The sequence below is a fragment of the Phalacrocorax carbo genome, chromosome 17 (assembly GCF_963921805.1).
Source record: "Phalacrocorax carbo chromosome 17, bPhaCar2.1, whole genome shotgun sequence".
Classification (NCBI taxonomy): Eukaryota; Metazoa; Chordata; class Aves; order Suliformes; family Phalacrocoracidae; genus Phalacrocorax; species Phalacrocorax carbo.
Genome location: NC_087529.1, coordinates 904,244 through 924,052, shown reverse-complemented (window position 1 = coordinate 924,052; position 19,809 = coordinate 904,244). Strand labels below are relative to the sequence as shown.

Genomic DNA, 19,809 nt, shown 5'->3' with positions numbered 1-19,809 from the left:
GCAGTATTACAGAAGCACAGAAAACCAGCTAACCGTTCTGGTGTCCTAGGCAGGTAAGATTAAAGTGAAAAATCCAAATTTAGCAGAGACCGTTGTTTTCCTTCCATTACCTACAAACACACTGTATATTAGCTACAAACATTCTACTTTAGCTGGTAAGAATCATAATTTTGTTTCCAGACTGAAAAAAAAAAATATTTAACCTGTACATACACAAGTCACCAGCAGGGAGACAGGAAAGGAGAAAAGAAAACTGACAAGAACAGGACATAACTGCTTAGAAAGCTTAGGGGAAGTTAATGTTTTGCACCACACTAGCCATTCCTTCCATTTTTCTCCAGTACTAGCCCTCGCTTTAGGCACCTTACACTGTCGGGACTAACAGCAGCAGCTCTGAAATTGCTGAGCAGTATTTTCACTGCTGAGCACAAGTCAGGAGGGCAGGGCAGGCGAGGCGGGGGGGTGGCACTGCATGTAGTAGAGGAGCTGGAATGCACAGAGCTTGCAGCTGGCGATGGCACAGTTGAGAGCCTCCGGGTAGGGATTAAGGGACAGACAAGAAAAGTGGATGTTGTCGTGGGAGTCTACTATAGGCCACCCAGCCAGGAGATGAATGGCATCGATGAATTATTCTTTAAGGAACTAAGGGATGCCTCTAAGTCATCCCTCCTTGTCCTTATGGGGGACTTCAACTTGCCAGATGTCAGCTGGGAATATCACATGGCTGGGACACAGGTCCAGAAGGTTCCTAAACCACCTGGACAATAAAGTCTTCAAACAGGTACTAAGGGAACTGACCAGGAAAGGAGCCTTCCTCGATTTGTTGCTTATTTACAGGGAGGGTCTCGTGGGTGAAGTGGCAATTGGTGGCTGCCTTGGGCACAGCAACCATGAAGTAGTCAAGTTTAAAATTCTATGGTAACAGGAGGAAAACTTCCAGCAAGACCTCAACTCTGGGTATGAGGAGAACAGACTTCAGGTTGCTTAGAGAACTGCTTAGTAAGGTCCCACGGAAAGTTTTTGAAGACACTGGGGTCCATCAGTGCTGGTCACTTTGTAAGTACCACCTCCTAAGAGCACAGCAGCAGGCAATCCCAGAGTGTAGGGAGTCAGGCAGATGAGGCAGAAGGCCGGCTTGGCTGAGCTAGGATCATCTTCTAGAAATAAGGCAAAAAAAGAAGGTATATGTCCAGTGGAAGCAAGGTCAGGCAACATGTGAGGGCTACAGCGATGCTGTTCACCACTGCAGGGAGGAACAGTACTGGCCACTACTGTGAAAGACAATAAAAAGGGCTTTTTAAAATGTTAATGGCAAAAGGCAGGCCAGAAATAACATTGGCCTGTTACTTGATGAGCATAGTCACCTCACAAACAGGGACGCAGGCAGAGATGTTTAATGCTTGTCTTCATCTCCATCTTCAGCGCCACTTACGGGCTCTGGGGCCCCCAGAGCCCTGGGCTAGAGAACTGTGACTGTGAGAATGATAAACTCCCAATCTACCCTGAACTTGTGCGGGACTTGCTGCTCTAGCTGGATCCCTGTGACTCGATAGGGCCTGATGGGATTCATCCAAGGGTACTTAAAGAGCTGGCTGATGTCAGAGCAAGACCTCTTTTGATGATTTTTCAATGCTCCTGGGAATCTGGAGAGGTCCCAGTTCACTGGAAGCTGGCAAACATCTCAATAGTCAAGAAGGGCAACAGGGATGACCCTGGTAACTACAGGCCTGTCAGTCTCACTTCTGTGCCTGGCAAAACTATGGACAAGATTGTTCTGGGAGTTACTGGAAAAACACCTGAAAGACACAGTCATTGTTCCCAGCCGGCACAGGCTCACGAGGGGAAAGTCTTGCTTAACAAACTTAATTTCTTTCTATGACAAGGTTACCTGCCTAGTTGACCAAGGGAAGCCTTGCGGGTCCCTTCTAACTCAGGACATTCCATGAAGTTTAATTTGTAGTCTTTTCCAAGAGACAGATCTTGCTCAGTGCAGTTACTGCAGTGTAGTATACATGCAGTTCTACAAGCAGCATTTAAGCATGTTTTAGAACAAAGACATGCAGTTTAAAGTTTGGAATCTTTCCAAATTATCTTCTACAGCTGGGCAATACACAGACTTCTAGTCATAAAATGCCAAGCTGTCTGCGTTCAAAAGAGGCTTTCTAGCTATGAGTATGTTTTCATCCTGACCAATTGGCATATTTTCATTCCACTGATCTTCATGATTTTGTATGTAGAGTATAAAAATGCTTTTTAGTATGCAAAGCAAGAACTCTCTGTAACAACATGAACTGATTTGTTTGGTTTTTAACATGTCTGACAGCAATGAACTAGATGACAGTGGTGTTCCATCTTTAGGTGGAGCCAGAATATCCCCTGCCAGTAATTTCAGTGGTGTTGGGCTTCCACCCTGTTGTTCTGTTGCTGCAACTTCCACAAGCAATTTTGGCCCGCACCACATAATCCTGAACAACCACACCAAAAGAAAAAAAAAAAATCAGTTCTTCCCCCTTACTATTGCTTTCTGTTTGCCAGCCAGGAGCAGAGGTAACTTCCTTCAGCTGAAGTGCTAGCTCACGCCGTTTTAAATGGACTAAGAAACTACGACGCTATCGGAGTATCAGATAATTCAACATTATTTCAAGTTAGTTACTCTCAGGGGTTACTATGCTAACCCAGTACAGTTCAGCTTTAGAAGTCTAAACTTTTATCTGTTTTCAATGAATAAAATTCAAGTTCTATACTCAGTTTAAAGTTCTCAGAGACCACAAATATAAATGTAATAGAACAGCTTCCAAACACAAAGTGTACAATAAACAGTTATGTGCAAGATTTATACAGATTTTCATTACGTACTGAAGAGTAACTTTGGGAAGATTTTGACAGCTTCCCCTCCAACAATATACCCAGCACGAATGTCTGAAAGACTATCCCAGGTGAAGAAATTTAAGAAGGGCGCAAGAACAAAATAGTGCTACAGTAATTTACAAATTCACCAGCTAAGAGTATGCAATAACGCACTTAACTTGTCAAGTGCCAGCTCCTACAGGCTGGAAAATCTAGATCAAAGGGGTTTGGGTTTTTTTTTGGTTGGGGTTGGTTTTTTTGGGGGTGGTGGTGGTGGTGGTTTGTTTTTGGTTTTGTTTTTTAAATACATGCCCTCTTCCCCAAGCTGTAGCAGCAAGAAATAAGTCAGCATAGGTTCATGGAAGAGGAGGGTAAACCCACAGGGCAGCATACGCTACCCCGATGGGCAAAACTAACACATCACAGTTCCTTCTCTCCCTTTCTCTGCCTCCGCCCCCCAACTTCTCCCAAACACCTTGAAGTGTTTTGAAATGTATCTGTTGTTCCCCATCCCCAACTAAAAACAAAATAAAGCTGTGGGGAAAACAAAAAGCATTCTTCAGAAGTGAGTCAGTTCCCACTGATCACCGACCAGAATATTAGTTATGTCAAAACTTACTTGGCTTAAGGCCAAGCTCAGTGGCCAGCATTTTGGCAATCTACTGTACAAGATACACGAGGGCCTGGAAGCCTGGCACTTCTAGAGAGGATGATGAGCCTGCTGCCCTGAGGATCAGGGAAACCTAAGCTGCAAACTGGCCTGGAAATTGGGAAGCCTCAAATCTTGAAGCCCTAGGAAGTCAGGACATTAATGTTTCCATAGTCACAGAGAAAGACAAAGAGAAGGACCCAAAGGCCTGAGCAGGGATTTGCTGGGAACCAGCTGGGAGGAAACAAAGCAAAGTGACTGGGGAAGAACTGAAACCATCCTAATGCAAACTCGAACATTGATTCACTGACCGTCGTTTTAGATGGGTCCTTGGGGTACACGACATTTTGAAAGCCTCATGTTTTCAAGGCTCCGTGAAGTAGTACTGAACACACTTTTTTTTTTTTTAAAGAGTTGAATTGAGCGCAGAGAGGTTAATTGTGAGCCTTTGAAAACAGTAAGTACCAGGAAACCTATAAAATGTTAACCACTACCCCTACCAGAAAAGATGGGTTACTTTTTCCATGCTGAGCTAACAACTATTAAAATAGTCAACCTGCCATCCTTTAATGCGTTGATCAACTGTTTAATGACAGTTTCCCAGGGAGGGCTCCTATAAAGAAATAATGCAAAAACATTTACAGACCTCACCAAAAGCAATTTTTTTTCCCATTAGTATCTAGCCCATCAGCATACCAAGCAGTTTTTTAAATATTGGAAGGTTAGTGGAAGACAGTGCTTTAAAATTAATTTTTCCAATGATTACTTTAAAATCCTTAAGTTTATGTTAATCATCACCAGACCTTCCTCCATCTTTTGTTTGTTCTACAAAGGACAGCAAAGAAATGGAAAATCTGACATTTTGATCATCTTGGGCCATCTTCCATGGCCTTCACTTTTCAAATTCTACCAAGTATTTGGGGTCTAATTTTGTGATAGAGCTTCTGCCAACCCTCATGTATAAAAAGCTGAGCTCATCAATCAAGTTTGATGCCCAGGCGAGAAAGCTAGCTTTTTTCCCCATAGTAATTAGTTCCCCAACTACCTGGATGATTCTCAGGAGGTTCAGCTACATACACCAAAGAACACAGCTCAAGCCTGGGGCTGGGGTAAAGGAAGATGAACCAAACTGAAGACAAACAGCAGGAGCCAGACTTTCAATGCTCAAGGTCCCCCAGAATTCTTCCTTCTTCCCACCATGGCAAGGAAAACACATTGCAAAGTATCAAAAGGTATTAGAAACAGACTTAAAAATCAAAAAAACCCACAAGACTTCTGCTCACATCCATTTGGTCAATAATTAAAACACACAAAATTGCCTTACCCTCCTTGTGTTTTCCACAACTTTTTGATCTGGCTTTCCATAATTTGGTGGATTGGCATACGGATCATAGCCCAGTTTTGCTAGCATGGGTGCAATCACGGGCATATCTTGCAGGACGTCAGCAGGTATCTTCCCAACCCATTTTGACAATGCTTCCACGTTGACTGGTTTGATTACTTGGTCAGTAGATCTTTCCACTCTGTGGAGGGAAGAAAGGTTATATTTTGCACTCCAACCAATACTTGCTTCTTCACTAGCATTAAGACTTTTAACTTGTTTTGTTGGGGTTTTTTTTTCCTCCTTCTTTCTCAAAATTTCGTGTTTCTACAGAGCTGATGGGAAGTGTTTTACTATGTAAGACTAAAATGAGAATAACTAGTACAATGTTCATGCACACTTTCTGGTTTAGGCTTTCCCATAGAATGTGCCGAAGCACACTTTTTACATAAAGACAGCAGTGAAAGCCAAAGAGCTGCTAAATGAGAAGTATGCACACACCTACATAGAAAGCCGTTTTCCCAAATTTGCTGTTTCATTGTGTTAGATGTCTTAAAAGTTGTATTCTAAATGAAAATCCATGTGCCATTTCTCTTCTGGGACTAAACTCTTTTTTTAAAATAAGAGAGAGACCTATGAAAATGATAAAAAATACAGACTGCAATAATATTTTTCATAACCGCTCCTTTTACTGATCAAGTGTTTGGTCATTACAGTTCTTAGAGAGGCAAGTGCGTAATCATTGCAGTGTCATATGTACGCTATTTAGAAAATAGTTGATTCGTTGCTCATTTAATCAAGAGTCCTAAAGTCACTTTCATTCTTACACCCTAGTTTTTGTTGGTCTCTTTTTAAAGGAAGAAATCTGGCATCACTTTGTTTTTCCACACTTCTTTTAGATTAGAAGACATACAACTCCTTTACTCTCTTTATTTCTGAAACAGGCCAGCAGGACTCACAACAGGCTAATTTAGAACTCTCCAAACTTTATCCTGAACTCAGAAAGAGTGCACATGCATTTTGGATGTCAGTGTTCCCCTTTCTTTTAAGGCAGGTTAAAAATCAGATCTGTATATACAAGATGCCGAAAGTAATATTTACATCTGCATTGCAAGCAATCCTATAAGGTATGCCACTGTCAGTAGTTCCTGCTGGCCGGCTATACCTGCCTGAAACCTGATGCTGAGCATACAGCTGTCACATCCACTTGCAGCTGTCATCCTTCCCAGGACTTAGTTACATCATAAAGATTTTTGATCTCAAAAAGCACTACCACCCATAAAACAAAATTGTTATACTTGAAAGTAACAGTACAAACCATAACACCAGTACCTCATCTACCGGAGATAAAGAATGGGAATACTGAGATTCAAGCAGCTAATTCTTCAGAGTTATACAGCCAGCAGAATGAGAAAAATAAATGGAAATTTCCTGAAATAGTCCCAATAGTTTCTGATACCAGAAGCCTGAGCTAACATCAAATTATTCTCAAGACTGATATCAACCTGCAAGAGGAACAAGTTTAACTACAGTTATCTAATTAACCTCCTGAGTCCAAGAAGAGGCTGAAGTATTGTTGCACGTTAGACAAACATTAAATCAATAGCAAGAGGCATCCCACTCAGATGCATGCTGTACTTGTGCAATGAAAGCTTTAAATTACAGACTACGTATGCACGTCTGCCAGTCATTAATTTGATCTTAACACCAGCCTTTACCTTGTTACTCTATTTCACTTGTCATCATAGTTAAAATTCTTCCAGCACTGAGGAAGGAAGTTAGTCATACAATGCTGGAATGTCAGTAACTTAAGTATTCTAAACACAATCAACGAAGAACAAAACAGATGGGGAAATGGTCACCCACAGGGAAACTGTGTTGGCAAGCAGGGCCTTCACAGATTGCTGCAAAAGGTGTTTAATGGAGCTGATGAGTAAGCACCTGACAAACCCCAGAATTTTCAGCCTTACTCTCTTCAGTCATTTTCAGTCGCTCACACCAAAGGCAGGAATGCAGAATGGGATTTTGGGACCAGGGAGTTGTGACCAAATTTCAGCCATCCTGAAGGCTATTGCCCTGAGATCACAAGTCTGTATAGCGAACTAAAAGGTCTGCGCATTGCCTTTTTGATCTTTCTAAAGTTATAAGATGAGCATCTGACTTCACATCAAATTGGCAAGAAAAGAAGCTGTTATGATTTTCAGAAATTCAAAGTGGCAAGACAGAGTACAAAGCACCACAACAGTGAGGAGTCCGTAGAACCACAGTGGGTGGGACCCTCAAGGAAAATTTATCACTAGGTATTTGAAAAGTGTAATATCTATGATACTCTCCCTCTCAGACAGAGCCAGCCAAGCCCAAAATGCCTTCACCAAGGCTGTAGATTGATTCGACTGTTTAAAATAAGGGTGATACTAAGAGAACCAGGTAATGGGCTTGGCTAATAGTTTATTGGAACCCCAAAAGAATGGGCCCTATACATCAGTTAGGACCTAAATTAGTACACATACGAATAGCTTGTCCTGAAGTAACAGCATATTTAAAATGCGTATGTTTTGCCCCGCTGTCACTCTGGTAACAATAAGTTCAGCAAGAAACATTTCCTGGTGATTAAGAGCTGGCAAGAGGCAAGCAATTAGCTGCTCCTAGGCACCAATTCAAAAATATACCATACCACATTTGTCTTCTGTTTAAATCCTTTTCTGTCCTTTGAGTTAAGGTGGGAAGAAAAGTAAAACACAATTAGTGGGAAAGATTCTTCAGACCAAAGAACATCTGAGGAGTATGGGGGAAGACAGAGAGGGGATAGGAGGAAAAACATACCCCCAAATCCAAAGCAAAACAAGGAAACAAACCAAGTCTTGGCAATTTGATTATGTATGCATGTGGCAAATGCTGCCTGGTCACTGCTTCCAGGCGCCTCTGCAAAACCACAGGAACAGTTTCAGCTTTGAAAGCAGCTGGTAGCATGGAGCACAGGACTAACTCCAAATACTTCTACATCTGTACTGGTATCAAATGAAAGGTAGGTATTAAAAATAGTATATTCTAAAGTAATTTTGCCTAGACTGCTATTTTCACAGTAAGACTAATAAAAATTGCTATTAAAGGGTTGACATTTCTTTGCATCAGTGGTCACTACAGCTGTTTTCAGTTAGGAGGCAAATGCCAGAGCTATATTAACAATACACGTTATAGCATGTAGACCAGCTATAATACATTCCTTGAACAGCCACGTTGGCAATTACTTCAAACCACAGGTTTCGTGCCACTACAAGTGCTGTGGTGCACATCCTTAAAACCCATGCAGTGTTTCTCCTTGTAGCTGGATAAAACCCCAAAGTAAGAGGCAAAAATACTAAGTAAAATAGAACAACAGTGAGGCTAGGGCTGCATGAGCAATGGAAAAAGCATGGATTACTATGCAAATGCAGAAGATAATACAGCAGCAGTTTCCTCAAATCAAGCAGCTGGGGGAACAAAGTCAGAATCATAAATACAGACTGCCTAGTCTGTTAATAGCAATATTAGATATTATTGCATATGAGTTTAAGTCTGGAACAAGAGACAAATGGGGTCAGCTCGCTGCCTGAAGAATTCTGCGAGTCACAGGGTGGCTAGCTCATCTCTGGAAGAGAAACAGCCTGCACGCACAATTTAACTCTGCATGCAATTGAAAACAAAACACCTTACACTGATCTAGAGCCTCATCTATCTGCTACAGATTTCATTTGACAGAGTTAATTTTGATTTCAGATGAGTTAAAAATATATCCTTAAACAGTCGCTTTCTGTTACCGGGTAGTAACATCATTATAAAGATCTTTTAGTGATACTGCGATCTCTTTCTCAAAGTGGTTTTAAGTATCTCAAGACAACAAACTCTTGCCAGATTTCTTTTCAAAAATCCTCCAAGAGTTAAAATACCTCCAGGCATCTTACCTGGAGCAGGCGTCATGCCTCTGAAATGGATACTGAGCCTGCCTGGAAGTCTTCCAGGTGAGTGGAAGATGACCGAGGCAGGTTTCTCTGCTTATTTTCTTAAGTCTTTACACGGTATCACAGCCTTGCCGATTATAATCGTTGTTCGTTCTTTGACCTCAGAGGTTTTCTACACTACCTAATACTTCACAGACAACTAGGGAACAAATCTTATCTAGATCATCATACTTTCCCTACTATGCTACAGAGGCTAGGCCTGTGTGGTGGCATCTTTTACATGAACATCACATTCAGTACAAATGATTTGGTGCTTGTGATCTCCTGCTCCTGCCAGTAAAAGCTGCTACATAATTTGTGTGTTCTGACTTCAATATACTATTATGAAACAGCCTAAAGCACTTGGTACTAGGCATGTGGTAAATTTACAACTGTCTTCTCACAGAGCTTTAGAGACAGCAGTGTTTTGAATTTCCTTATATTATCTCTGAAGTGATCTTCAGCACCATCCCTTTGGGCAGTCAGGTGGGAGAAAGCTGCTCATCGGAATATGGAGGTCCACTGCTCAAGACTCTGTCAGCCGAAAGAAGACAGTATTCACTCTGTGAAGTAGAAAGCACTCTCCAGTAAGCCTGAAGAGGAATTCTAAGTCATAAGAGAACAACATTGTTTAGAACCTGACCCAGAACTTAACAGCCACACGCACACCTGAGGCCATAAAGAGTTTTGCTGCAGCTGACAACAAGCCAAATGCAACCTGATAGAAGGAAAACTAAGTCTAATGCAAGATATATTTTGTTCAGTTGTCAAAATTTGACCAGCTGTCTGTGGCAGACTCTCAAGTTCTCAGTAAGCTACCTAGCAAGCATCTTCTCAAAGAAAACCTTTTCTGGCCAGTTACCCCCTGCTCTGGGCAAGGACCCCCTGGAGAGGCTGCTGTCCCTGTCCACAGCGCTCCGGTGCACACGAGAGGGCAGTGAGGAGCTGGGGATGCCAAAAGCAGGTTTTAACTGGTACAAGGAAATAAAACTGGGGAAACCTCAAGCTCCCCCTGCACAATTTCAATTAGTATCATATCAACAAACAAAACAGATATCCAAGTTAGAGAATTTCATATTCACTGCAGCCCTCAAAAGACTGAGTCACTGAAATCATTATCAAATTATAAAGGTCTCTTGCAACTGAAAAATCTCACCATATATTTCAAGGGTATTTGAGTAGATAAACACCATAGACATAACACTAATAAACCATTCTTTTCCACTATTGCCAAAGCCTTCTGAAATATGGAATTAGTTTCACATGTTATCTCATGAGATAATAAAACCATAAAGAATTCTGTGAACAGATTGAACTGAGGGTCACAGAATAATTCCATACTCATTTGTCTTAAATTTGCAAGTTTGATTAAAATAATCATGATGCCACATCCCACCTTCAACCACCAATTTTCTTAGTTTTTTAGAGACATGAAAAAGTATTCTCAACTCCTCACATCCCATTCCACCAGGTTTAGCAAGAAATAATACTTTAAACTGTATGAATTCAGTAAGGCTACTGAGTTTTATAGTATAAAGGCACATTAATTTTTAAAAACACCAATCTGGAAGATGTAAGGTAGTAATATTTTACCAGAAATAGCATTATGCAGAGTTGTTTTTACAGGACACTTAACAGAACTTGGCAACCACCTATTTATATCAGTAAACATGAGTTTCCTCCCCCTTAAGCCACCACTGTGAAGCAGTTAACATGATACAGGGAACTAAAGAGAAGCTCACATACAGGTACAGCTTGCAGAGAGGTACAACAGTACGCTGCTTCAGGTTAACAGTATCAGATGGCTTCAATCTGCTAGCGAACAATACTGCAAAAAAAAAAAGAGTTGAGATGCCGTCTTGATATTCTTGACAGCTCTGTGAACACAGGGGCAGTGGCTGGGTTTCTTCTGTGGGAATAGTGATGCAAAAACCTCCAGACAGGAAAGTTATAAGCATTATCTGAGCTTTAAATTCTCTTTGTAGCCACTGACTAATAATTCTATGATTTGCTTTAAATCCCTACAATCTATTAGCAAATCCACACTGTCACTTCCCTAGGCATTAAAGAAAATCTCCCAATTCTTTTTTCTCAAATTTGTAGTTTAAAAAAAAAAAAGTATTACAGTTTGACATGTCTCTACCCAGCCCACATTGCTTGCTGTGCAAGGTGCCTCTGTTACTCAGAAGCACTTGGCCAGTGATGAATATTCAGAAAACAGAAGCCAAGGAATTCAGCTGGGCATGCCTTCATGCTGGAACAGGGCTGTTTACGTTTCTAAAATATTGAATAAGACAATCTGGTAGATTTACCTGTCACAGAAAAAAAGGAATAACAGATTCAAACATTCACACCTTTCTTCCCCATAAAGACTAGCCAGCTTCCATATCTCAGAAGGTCCGCTGTAAATAATGGCCAAGAAACCAAAAAGAGAAGATTAACTAGCTTCCTCCCCCCTTTCAAAGCACCTATTTAGGTTCTTCTAAGTAGAGCTGGATTTTGGCTTCTGAAAGTAGGTAAGTCAGGTGCACAGATGGCATGACAGAATACTGAGAGATCTGCTTACAACACGGTTAATTTTATTCAAAGTGCTTGTCCTTTTAGGAGCACATGCCAACAGAAAAGCACGCCAATTCTGCTTTCTATTTTATTGGAACAGTTTCTCAAGTTTCCTGGAAGAGTATGTTCTTGGCAAATATAACTCGAAGGCTGTTCTCATATTGACAACAATACTTAAGTTCCTGAAATCAAACGGGTGATCTTGCTAGGATGGATAACACCAGCCTAGATAAAACAGCCCAGCTTTATTTTGGGGCACAGGGAAAAGCAAAGCTATATTGGAATAAAGGCTGATACTAGACATCCAAATTCAAGTTGGACTGACCATTAATTAAAAGTTCCTTCATATGCTCCATACACATATGTTAGCGGGCCAGCTGTTTGTGGGAGCAATCTGAGATTGCAAGTTGTTAGTTAACAATCATTTTTACTTTCTAGACAATCTGCATCATAGATGAGCTTCCCAAGATATCATTAGCTACTTAAAAACTGAAACCGAGTTATGATTAGTCTTTTATATGCAAAATGTACTATTTTATCTCTTAGAACAATACATGGTAAAGGAGGAACGTTCATACTCACTTTGAAAGAGAAACACCCCCTGCTTTTCCAATCATCTCTTCATGGTGCAGCACTGCTTGGTTCCATGGTATGTGAAGAAACTTTAAGAGAGTTCTCATCCATCTTTCTGGATGCAGTACGAGTTGTTCATAATGTACCAGCATACACCTTTCAAAACCAACCTCCATACACTGGTTATACATAGTTTCTATAGCACGATTCCACTTGGTCAAGCAGTCCCTGTAGCTGTTAAGGTCAAACCCAGCTATTGTGACTTTTCTAGATATCATGGAATGCACAGACGCACGACCATCCCGTACCATTAGAAGAAATTTGGCATTGGGGAAAATCCTAGCAAGATAAGTTAAGGATTTTAAAGCAAAAGGATCTTTGTTACACAAATACGGAGCAGGCTCTCCATGTTTCACAATGATTTCCAATAAAAATGCTTGCATGGCTGAATCCAGAACCTCATCTGTGACTCCAGCTTCATCCAGTCGGATCTTCTCTTTGCTTGATCTAGCCCACATCTGCTTAACTGCCAGAATTCGCGGGATTACCCTTGTCTCTTCTCCGCATCGAATATCTGGATGGGCGTCAAGCATGGCACGCATTAAGGTAGTGCCGCTTCGAGGTACTCCTCCAATAAATATTAAAGGCATGTCTTTGTTGTAAGCAAAGGTTTTGTTTGCATTTACATTGGAAGCAGTTCTTACTGTGCTTCTCACACCTTCCATCCTCACAGGCTGGCTGCGTTCTTCTATTCGATGGTGACACTCCATAGCGTGCTGGCCCAAATAAAACACCGTCACTGAACTGATCACCAGACATGCCAACAGCAAGTTCTGCTTGAGTTTTCCAACCATTTTGGTAAAGACTGTCACTTCAAAATAACGAGACCTTCTATTTCAAACTGTCTTCTAGTTCACATGCCATGGGAATCCTAATCCAAAATAAATTAAGGTCTGGCAAGGGGGAAAAGAAAATTAAAAACATTTAGAACTTTGTTAAGAACTATGATAAATCAACAACAGAAATACCTGGCAGCATTCAGTAAAACTATTATCTCCTGGTGTTTCATTAAGAACAGTAAATGCGAAGTCTAAACACAATCATCCCATAATAAAAGCCTTTTATTTTTAACCCATGGAAGCAACACAAATCATAACAAGATTCATTACTACAATTACTATTTATATAGAATTTATCTTAACAACATATTTGAAAGAATTCTACCACTTGATAGCTACTGTTAAACTTTACAGTCAAGCAGAGACATCATTTATATGGGGCTCTACACATTAAAAAAATTAAGAAACTACTACTCTTGAGATTTTACAGAAAAAAGACCCCAAAATTACCTCTCTGAGCCAGACACCTAGTTAAAACAATGAACAAGACACCCCACACAAATCACATTAGAAATCACAGAAGAATTTAAGTATTAGAATAACTCTGGATTGCTGAATAGATGGTAACAGTGTCCTGCTCACTGTCACATTTTCACATAACTACATGTGTATTCTCACATAACTACACATGTCATGTTTCACTTGACATGCTCTATTTCCTTCACAGGATACGAGATGACGGTAAAAGATGTTTCACATTTACATATCAACACTGACAGTGTCCAGTTCTTGAACAAGGCCTTTAAGCAATTAAGAAAAGACTTTGCAGCAAGGGAAACTTCAATTTTTACTTCAAGGGAACTTTTGACTAAAGAAGTGTATAGTCATTAAAACCTACAAACAGAATGCAGGGTTAAAGCTGGCTAAGATCAAGAACAAGCTGACTAGGATCAAGAACACCAACGAAAGAATCAACCCATGCTGGCTTAAAAATTTTCGTCTATCCCAGTATCCAGATAATACAAAGCAGGATATACAAAAGAAAACTAATGATTTCATCCGAACTTAGTCCTTTATTGTTTTCTTTACCTAAAACTTAGCCCTTAGAGATACTTTTCTCTTAAAAAAAAAACAAACCCAAACCCAACATAACCACAATCATTCATTATTCCATTGATTAAAAACACAAAAACCCCACCAACCCTCCCCCCACATCTTATGCGGTGTTTTGAACTCCAAAAGAATGTTACCTGAAATACTGAAAAACTGAATAAATTAGGAAGAAAGAAAAATAGATCCTGTTTTCCATCAGCAGCCCAGGAAAAAAGTTAAAGCCTCGCATAATTTTAAGTCTTGTAATAAAGCATCGAATTATACATATATTTTTGTATGTGTCTAACATACATTACAATGTATTTGATTTTTACAATTAAATGTACATTGACATTGTACATGTACAATGTACAATACAAATATATATATTTATACAGAATAAAGTATATACTGCATTCTACCTTCAAATAAGAAGGTTTGGATGCCTTTTAAGCAGTACTGGTAAGCTTGCTCTTTCTTTTAGTCTCCTCTACTTCATCTAGATAAGTCTGCATTTTTGCTGGTATGACAGCAAGTGTCTTTCCCCTCCGAGATAAAACGTAACATTTCAGAGTTAAGAATCTGAATAGATGGTTACTGCATAGAAAGGTTTATGGCAAGGGCCCATGTAGCACATCAGAAGTCAACTGACAATAACAGCAGAGACAACCATGCCTTTATATGGCATCATTGCAGCCCACGTTAATGAAGTTCATGGTTATAGCAATTTCGTATTTATAGCATGGAATAGAAATATATACTGTAAACCAATTTATCTTATAGTATAATATTCATTCTCATTCTAAAGTATCACATTTAAATTAATCAGTCCTTTTTAAACCCTTACAGCTATTACGAAAATAGAGGCAAATCAAGGACTCATCCATTTTGTAAGATATCGATAGCATGCCTTTCATTCCTCTTTCTGATCAATAGTTTAAGCAGTGATTATTACTCTATGACACAACAATTTTTCAATATGATTACTGTTTGAACAAAGTGAATTTTACCACACCAAAAGCCACTGCTTTTCTCAGATAGGTATGGTACTGTTTTCTACAATGATAGTATAATTCAGTATTTGAAAACAAATTTGGCATCTATTAGAATTAAGGGTTTGCACAGCTAACACATCTATTACTAAATATTTTATATACCCCCTTTTTTGAACTTTATTATTTATCCAAGCTGTAATGAGGAGATGAAGTCTGAAACCCCAAGATACACAAAATAAAAACAAGGTTTTAATTTTTTTTTTCATTTAGGATTCTTGATATTGCATTATTTAAAAGTACTTTTCATTTTTACAGGTGAGAAGAAAAAACAAAGACTGTATTAAATTATTTCTGGACAAGCATGTGAGTCTCAAACTTTTAGACAGCAACAAAAGGTTTAAAAATCTGTCTGCTGAATTCCAATGCAGACACTTACAAGGAGGACTAAGACTATGCCATGACTTACAGTGAAAACCAGTGAGTTATATTCAACACTGGCTTAAATAAATTTGCTACTCTGCTGCCCAGATGAATTGATCTGTTCACGCCAACCTGCACACTCCAGCTTTACTTTTTCCATTCGTAACAGCTAATGTAAAGACAATTGTTTTACCTATATTCTGTAGTTCAACAGCTTTGGATTTTCAGGTAAGATATGCTGAAATCTGACTCTTCCTTTCAAAATCCAAATGAAATTAGTACTCTTAATTGAAATTTTAAATAAGAGCTTGCTTTTCAGAGCCGAAATACCTCACTGAACAGCATGAATGTTTTTAATGCTCTTAACTGTAAGGAGCTCTGAGCACTGAGGTACCGCCAACATTTTAAATGACTGGCTTCCTCAAAGCTTTCCATCTCTGTCAGCAATGCACAACACGTCCCTGAACAAAGAACATGCCTACTCTCTACACCCTTCTCCAAAACACCATCCACTTACCCTTTTCCTCCACGCAAATCCCATCACCAACTCAAAGTTTCAAGTCACCTGTCCCTCACCAGGCCGCCGGCCTTCACAACCTGCTCGGTAGGAACAGGCAACAAATCTGCAGGGCAGCCCACAACTCTTGGCAATCAAGTGCCTTGCATATCACAGTCCCTTTTTCATGAGGCTGTGCAGCCAGCCAGCAGCAGGCAGAGGACAGAATTCCCATGTCATGACAGCGCAGGGGCAGAAGGAAGGGAATTCCTCATGCACGCACCTGCCACAGCAGTATTCTTCTCTTGCAGCGCATCCAGGAGAGCCAGTCACTGAGCTGAGAAAGTACCTTCCCCCTCCACACTAACAAAGCTTATTCTAATCCACAGTTGTCACAATTCTACACTCAAAGCTCATCTTAATAGTTTTTGTTTCCACAATTAAATTGGAGTCCTAACCTAAGAATCACAAATCTTACCAGAACACCACTCTGACAACCAGTTCATCCTCTGCGACAGGTTTCATTCTACTTACTGCTCCTTGCTGAAGAACTGGCTTTAACTGTGCCTAAAGCATCTGGACATTAAAAGGAACAAAGTCCCAGAAATTTAAGTGGAGGTCATCTGAACAATGCTAAAGAAACAAAAAAACCCACACATTCAGAAAATACTTCCATAGCACCAGAAAGCAGAAAGTCTCCTGAAGAGATTTCACATGAACACTTAACTTTCAGTTAGGGAAACTGTTCTTCTGAAAACTAGCAAATAGTACACAGAATCTCTTTAAGTGCTTTAGATACAGTAAAGATTTAGTTAAAAGTCAGTATTCATTTGAGAGAAGAGTTAACAAGAGAGAAACAGTATTTTGCCACAGAGCACATGTGACCTGCAAATATTTACACTTCATACAATCCCCAGCATTATCCATTTTGAGTAAATTCCATGAAACTGATTTCCTTAAAAAAAATAAAAAAAAAAAAAATAAAAGCCACCCTAATCCCTCCACAAAAATCTTCATCTTCCAAACTAAAAACTGCTCCTTGAAGACACTAATGTTCCCCAAACACAAACGCTAGGTAGCTGCTCACTAGAGAAAAACACATCAAGACTAAGTGCATTAACCATTTTACTCTGATATTACGATAGCCCTTTAACACAAACACACACAAACCAGCACCAGCTTTCAGAACCAAGCTGAGGAACAAACAGCATCGGAGGAAAGCCTGTTCGACTGAAGGCTGAAATCCTCAATTCACAGCCTGTGTCTCAACACAGTTCCAGCTGTGACTATGCATATGCACTGCAGTCTGTGAGCAGGTTTCCTAAATTGCTCTTAATATTGACCATTTGCATGCAAAACTAAAAAACCCATCGATGTGACCAAAAAGGCCCACACCAATCAACCACAAATACTTTCACTTGAACTTATCAAAAAGTTACTACATCAAAGATGCCAAAGGCTGAAAGACCATAAAGACCCAGTATTAAGCTTCTACAACCTTCTGTGTTCTTGCCTGGAAGCGATACCTGGCACGCAACTGCCCTAAACTGTGGCAAGACCAGGACTTTGTATGTCAGGAAACCAACAGAGAAGCAGTCAGAAACAGCATCTCTCAGCAAAGTAACTATTCTACAAGCCAGAAAACTCCCTTCTGTGCCTGAAGTTACAAATAAAGCTCTTTGGGACATGTGTGGCATATGGAAGTTACCGCCCTTCTAGCAGCCTACAAACAAACCCCACCTTCTCCCTCCTTTACATGAGCAAGTGCTCCAGATCACACCTGCCAACGGGAAGGATTATGACATGTCATTAATGTTCTGTTGGTAAGAGTAATTAAATGGACAGCATTTAAAAATCACAGCAAGGCAATCAGCAATCCTGTGATTCTGTGAATCCTTCATCAGCATTTAAGGAGAGCTTTGAAGAACTGTGGCATTTTTACCCACTGTGACCCGAGAAGAACAAACTGCCACTCCACCTAAAAACATAGACAACTCTTAAAAAAAAAAAGGCAAAACAAAAACAAAAAAACCCTAAACAAAAAAAATTCTCACCAAAAGCCTCCAAGACACCCAAACCAAACACAGACACCCCTCCAATACAACAGAGTCACAAGCTGAGGAAGTTGCAGATGACTACAATGGTAGAGAAAGCCTTTAGGAGCACCAGTTTCAAATGACAGACTAAAACAAGTGCCTAGAAAAATTTAGTGTAACTCAAAACAAAAAAAAAAGACAGTTAGGATCTGCAAATTTCAGTACAAGAAAAACGCAGCTAAGCAGAAGTGTACATAACTGAATTTTCTTCCCAGAAAAGCCAGACATATGAGTCAGCCACAAGAAGATGTTTTTAAAGCAAAATGACTGCTTTGTTTCCTTCTTCGGGGAACATTAATTCTCTCTCCCTCCTCCCCTCCCCCTACATGCAGCAGGTCAAGACCTTTTCTCCTGAAGTTCACCCAAAAAATGTTGAAGATTTTTAGCTTAGTCAAGAGGCAAGTCATCTATTTGTATTTTATGTTAGAACAGTTTAGGTTTTGTTGTTTAAAGCATTCCCTGCCAGGGGAAAAAAGATGATCCACTACCACCCAGTAATAAGCAATCCTCATAAGCCGTAGAGCTCAGACTTTCCCTTTGGAGGCTGGAAAGAGAGACAACCACCAAAAAACCCACCAAAACAAACCCCACATATATATTGCACATTTTTCATTGATTAGCTTGTCCTCTGCTTCCATCTCTTGAACTTGTGGCTCAGATTATGATAACCGTATCTCCTTCTAGCAAGAGCAAGCATAGACAGTAGTACGGCTGAGGTTTCTGTGGAATATATCTTGTTCCAGCACCTGCCCAAGTGTTCATCCCAGCGTTTGACCTCAACACTTTCAGAGACCTTTGCTGGGAGGAAAGATCACGCTCAGCTCAGTGTCAACAGGCAATCAGGCCTCACAGCCATCCTTCTCAAAACGCTGTCCTCTCACCTGTACTGGACAGCAGCAGTAAGATAGAGGGGAGGAATGCTTTTGGATTCAGATTCTCAAGAATCATCTTCAAAACAGTATACATTTAGAAAATTGGAGACAATGTATTTCTCAGAGAAAGTCCTATATTAAGCTCATCAAATAGTCCAAGTAAGAAGCTCTTGCATACAACGTTAGTCTTTCAGCATTCCTAAGTGAAAGTTAAAGGAATTCCGTAAAACCTTTCCTTCAACGAACTGGTTTGTTTCTGGTCCTTCATGTCTGTTCACCACAAAGACGACTGCATAGGAAAGCCAACACTTACACGATAATGGTATAGCACAGCACCGAGGAACACGACTGAAATATTCACAGTATACCACTTCAAGAAGCTACCCAAACCGTCACGGGCTCATTTAGGAGACTGTTCCAAAAATCATTTAAGTGTTTGGGAAGCATTTTTATGCCTTCAAAGCAGTGCTTGCACAATCCATCACCGTGATGATTTCCCCAAAGACCAGATATCACGTATTACTACCAGTTACGTAGCAGGATCTGAGAAAGGAATGTCAAAGTACAGCACAAGCAAGCAAACCCCAAGCAAAATCCCAGCAAAGCTAGAAATAAAAATCAAGAAGTCTTGAGTACCAAGTCCATCTCTAGATTTTTAAGTCATCAGGGATCTCAAGCCCTGCAGCTGTTTTCTCTGGATTTCTCCCCCCATTAGTTATACAATATGAAAGGATGATCAAACAGAATGAGCAATTTTTATTCACCTCCACAAACAAATAAGCAGTAAGCCACCTGGTAGAAAGCATCTGGCATGAAAAACAGCCAACTAGACCTAGTGAAGCCTATCTTCATGCAGGGCAGTTTGACAAATAGAATGATAGGACAAAGTTGGACAACGTTAGTGGAAGGTAAAGCACGTGCAAACAACACTGCCCTATATTTCACACTGTAGGAACTACAGGAATATTGCTCATATGTTTGCATTCCCTGGAACCTACACTTTTTTGTTTGGGGTCTTTGGGGGGTTGGTTTGGTTTGTTGTTTTTAATTTTTGTCAGTTTGTTCATTTTTTT

At 40.1% G+C, this 19,809-nt stretch overlaps 1 protein-coding gene across 4 annotated transcripts in view; it reads right to left on the bottom strand.

Annotated features, from left to right (window-relative positions):
* The window catches only part of TPST1 (tyrosylprotein sulfotransferase 1), a 41,694-nt gene that overhangs the window by 8,886 nt on the left and 12,999 nt on the right, over nt 1-19,809 (bottom strand). For all 4 annotated transcript variants that reach the window (XM_064467804.1, XM_064467803.1, XM_064467802.1 and 1 more), the window contains exons 2-3: nt 11,936-12,879; nt 4,821-5,019 (exon numbers count right to left, since the gene is read on the bottom strand). In XM_064467804.1, coding sequence (XP_064323874.1) covers nt 4,821-5,019; nt 11,936-12,780 — 1,044 coding nt within the window. In that variant the 5' untranslated portion in view covers nt 12,781-12,879. The remainder of the gene's footprint in view (nt 1-4,820; nt 5,020-11,935; nt 12,880-19,809) is intronic.